The sequence below is a fragment of the Nematolebias whitei genome, chromosome 12 (assembly GCF_014905685.2).
Source record: "Nematolebias whitei isolate Nwh7 chromosome 12, NemWhi1, whole genome shotgun sequence".
In the NCBI taxonomy this organism is placed as follows: domain Eukaryota; kingdom Metazoa; phylum Chordata; class Actinopteri; order Cyprinodontiformes; family Rivulidae; genus Nematolebias; species Nematolebias whitei.
Genome location: NC_056509.1, coordinates 3002646 through 3006327, shown reverse-complemented (window position 1 = coordinate 3006327; position 3682 = coordinate 3002646). Strand labels below are relative to the sequence as shown.

Below are 3682 nucleotides of genomic sequence, written 5' to 3'. Positions count from 1 at the left end.
CAGTTAGCTCAGTTAGCTCAGTTAGCTCAGTTAGCTCGGTTAGCACAGTTAGCTCAGTTAGCACAGTTAGCTCAGTTAGCACAGTTAGCTCAGTTAGCACAGTTAGCACAGTTAGCTCAGTTAGCTCAGTTAGCTCGGTTAGCACAGTTAGCTCAGTTAGCTTGTGTTGCTGCTGTTGCTTTAAATTTTTCCTGTCAGTTTAATTTGTCACAATCAGCGTGTCTAAATTACATTTATACGCATTCATCGAAACACCAACTGTTTGAGAGTCGATGTTAAGCGTTAGAATATGATTAATAATGTCAAATCTTAATCCTGTGCTCTTTTTCAGCCTCTTTAAACTTCTTGAAGTTATGCAAAATCAAATATTACAACTACTGCCTCATCCACAATGTGCAGGTAAAACTTAATGTTGCACCGCTGACAGCTTCTTATTTAACACTCATGGCAAATAATACTTGTTTATTCTAACACTAAATTGATCCAACTCCGTTACTTCACCAGAGGAATGTGGTCATTGATAATTCCAACATTTGACTTTACGTTAAAGTACAGATTATTGTAGATTAAGGCAGGTGGACTGTTCCAGCTCGTCCTATTTGTGACTAATTATGGGACTGCAGTATGTTGGTTTTATTTGGTACAGTCAATTGAAGTTTCCAGGACTTGAGGAGACAGGTTTATGTAGATCTAGAAGCTGAAGAACAACTCTTCCTGAGCTGCCTTGTTTCTTGCTGATGTTGCGGCGGACACACTTGTATATATTTCACATTAGAGCGTGCTCTTATTGTGAAAGGGACAGAATATAAACGGGCGGCTCAACGGTTGTAATTAATTTGTTTTTTCTGAGCTTGATGTTGGAAGACGTGGAAAATAAATTTGAGACTCAAAATATTTTTCGTCTCTTTCTGCCGACTTCCACATTGGTGACCCCCAACATCTGAACATGTTTTCGAACGAGAACTCTCCAGATGTTGAAGCTGCTTCTCTATCAGCCGTGTTTTCAGACCAAGTTCTTTGCTGGGCAGACGTTGCTCCAACCGCCGTGGCCTCGTCTCCTGCCGCCGCTTCATCTGCTGTGTTTGTGGCCGTTGTTAAGCTTCCAGAGTTCTGGCAACGCGATCCGGAACCATGGTTCCAGCATGTGGAAGCCCAGTTTCATCTCCGTGGGATAACCACAGACGAGACCAAGTACTTTCACGTCGTTGCTGCTTTGGATTCTGGTTCCACCCGCCGTCTGATGGGTCTGCTGCAGGACCCACCAAGCACTAACAAATATAGTACGCTCAAGGAGAACCTGCTGCGGCTTTACCAACTGTCAGATGTTGAGCGGGCTGACAGTTTGTTGTCCCTGAGTGGCTTGGGGGATCGCAAGCCCTCCGAGCTGATGGAGAACATGCTGGCGTTACTTGGCTCAGGGGATGCTTCCTTCCTTTTTACGCACCTGTTTCTTCGCCAGCTTCTTCCACCTGTTCGCACCGCGCTGGCTAGCTCCCCGCTGATCTGAACAAAGGATTATCGCTCCCTAGCTGAAGAAGCAGACCGACTTTTGTTAGCTTCCAGGCACTACAGTGTGCAGGCACTTTTACCAGGTGTGACTGAAAGGGAGGCGGAGGCTGTTGATGCTCTGGCTGCAGTGACGGAACGGCGGAAGGACGACGTGCTTTGCTTCTACCACCGCCAGTTTGGAGTAAAAGCGAAGCGCTGCATTCCTCCGTGTTCATTTCATGCATCAGAGAAACGAAAGGGCCGGCACTCGCTAGCAGCTGTGTATGCTGGCAGCTCAGATGAGCTGCTTTTCATCATGGACGAGATTTCTGGACGGTGTTTCCTGGTGGACTCGGGTGCACAGCGGAGCATTATGCCAGCTTCATCTACAGATGCCTTGTGTCAAACAACGGACCCCCGCTGGATGTGGCTAATGGCACCCCCATTCAAACTTTTTTGGATAGAGGTCGGTGACTGTGTGTTTCAACGGACGTCAGTTCGAGTGGGACAGACAGAAGCTATTAAGCTATTAAGATTCTGTGTCTGTGCCTATTTTGGGCGCTGATTTTTTATGTGCTTTCAAGTTATTAGTGCATGTTGTTAATAGCTGCTTAATCGATGTTGTCTTTTGATACCTACCCCTGTAAACTTGGAGGTCCTGCCCATCAACCTCTTGCTAACATGCTTGCCACAGGTGATGAGTATCAGCGTTTGTTGTCAGTTTCCTGCTTTGACAGTTCCCACCTTTTTTTCTACCATAGCTAAACATGGGGTGGAACATTGTATCACTACAGCTGGTTCACTGGTTTTTGCATGAGCATGCCACCTAGATACCACTAAGTTAGCAGTAGCTAAGGAGGAGTTTGTTAACATGGAGCATCTTGGCATTGTGAGACGTTCCAAAAGTCCATGGACATCCCCCTTGCACATGGTACCAAAGGCTGATGGGGGTTGGCGACCCTGTTTGGATTTTCGGCGCCTTAACAACGCAACCATTAACGACAGGTACCCAGTCCCTCACATTCAGGATTTTTCTGCCCGCCTGGCAGGGGCGATTGTTTTTTCCAAGGTAGATTTGGTGCGCGACTACCATCAGGTTCCTGTGCATCCCTTAGATGTACCAAAAACTGCAGTTATCACACCTTTTGGTCTTTTTAAGTTTTTACGGATGCCCTTCGGCCTTAAAGGCGCAGTGCAGACGTTCCAGCGACTTATGGATTTGGTCCTGCAGGGTATGCCATTCTTGTTTGTCTATTTGGATGATATATTGGTGGCCTCTCCCTCGGTGGCAGAACACATGGTGCACCTTCGCCAGCTGTTTGTTCGGCTCAGTGAGCACGGCCTGATCGTTAGCCCAGCTAAATGCCAGTTTGGTCTGCCCGCTGTTGAGTTCCTGGGACACAGAGTGTTTGTTCAAGGGGCGGTTCCCCTACCTACCAAGGTTGAAGCTGTTTTCGTATATATATATATATATATATATATATATATATATATACACACATATATATATATATATATATATATATATATGTGAGTCAGAGTCAGAGTTTCTTTATTGTCATTCGCACCTCATGTGGTACATGTGGTGGAGACAAATTATGTACACGGGGTCCCAGTTACATCCAACAATAAAATGTATAAGAAAAACAGTAATAACATCTAAGATATGAACTAAGAAAAACATCAACTAAATATACACTAAGCACTCATAACATAAAACATTGAACATCAGCACAAACATGAACATGAGTCTGTGAGCAGATGTGCATGCATGAACACATCAACATTGAAACAGATCAGCAGCAACATGATGTGATTTTTCACAGTGATTATTCTAGTTAGAGATTCATGAGTCTTAACAGCCTCAGGGTAGAAGCTGTTCCTCAGTCTAGTGGTTCTACACTTAATGCTCCTCAACCTCCTTCCTGAGGGGAGTGGGGCAAAAAGTGTGTGTGCTGGGTGGGTGGGGTCCTTCATGATGCAGGTGGCCCTCTTCCTGCATCTGGAGGTGTAGATGTCTGTGATGGTGGGGAGGCTGACTCCAACATCTTCTGTGCAGCCTTCACCACTCTCTGCAAAGCTTTTCTTTCTGCAGCTGTGCAGCCTCCATGCCACACATTGATGCTCGAGCACAGGATGCTCTCCACTGCACACCTGTAGAAGGAGGTGAGGACTGAGCTTCCAGACCAGCTCG

The 3682-nt window shown here is 45.8% G+C and overlaps 1 protein-coding gene across 1 annotated transcript in view; it reads left to right on the top strand.

The window, feature by feature from the left end:
- Nucleotides 1-3682, top strand: part of ppil4 (peptidylprolyl isomerase (cyclophilin)-like 4) — a 34971-nt gene that overhangs the window by 245 nt on the left and 31044 nt on the right. The window contains exon 2 of the mRNA XM_037685694.1: nt 332-399. Within this exon, the coding sequence (XP_037541622.1) occupies nt 332-399 (68 nt within the window). The remainder of the gene's footprint in view (nt 1-331; nt 400-3682) is intronic.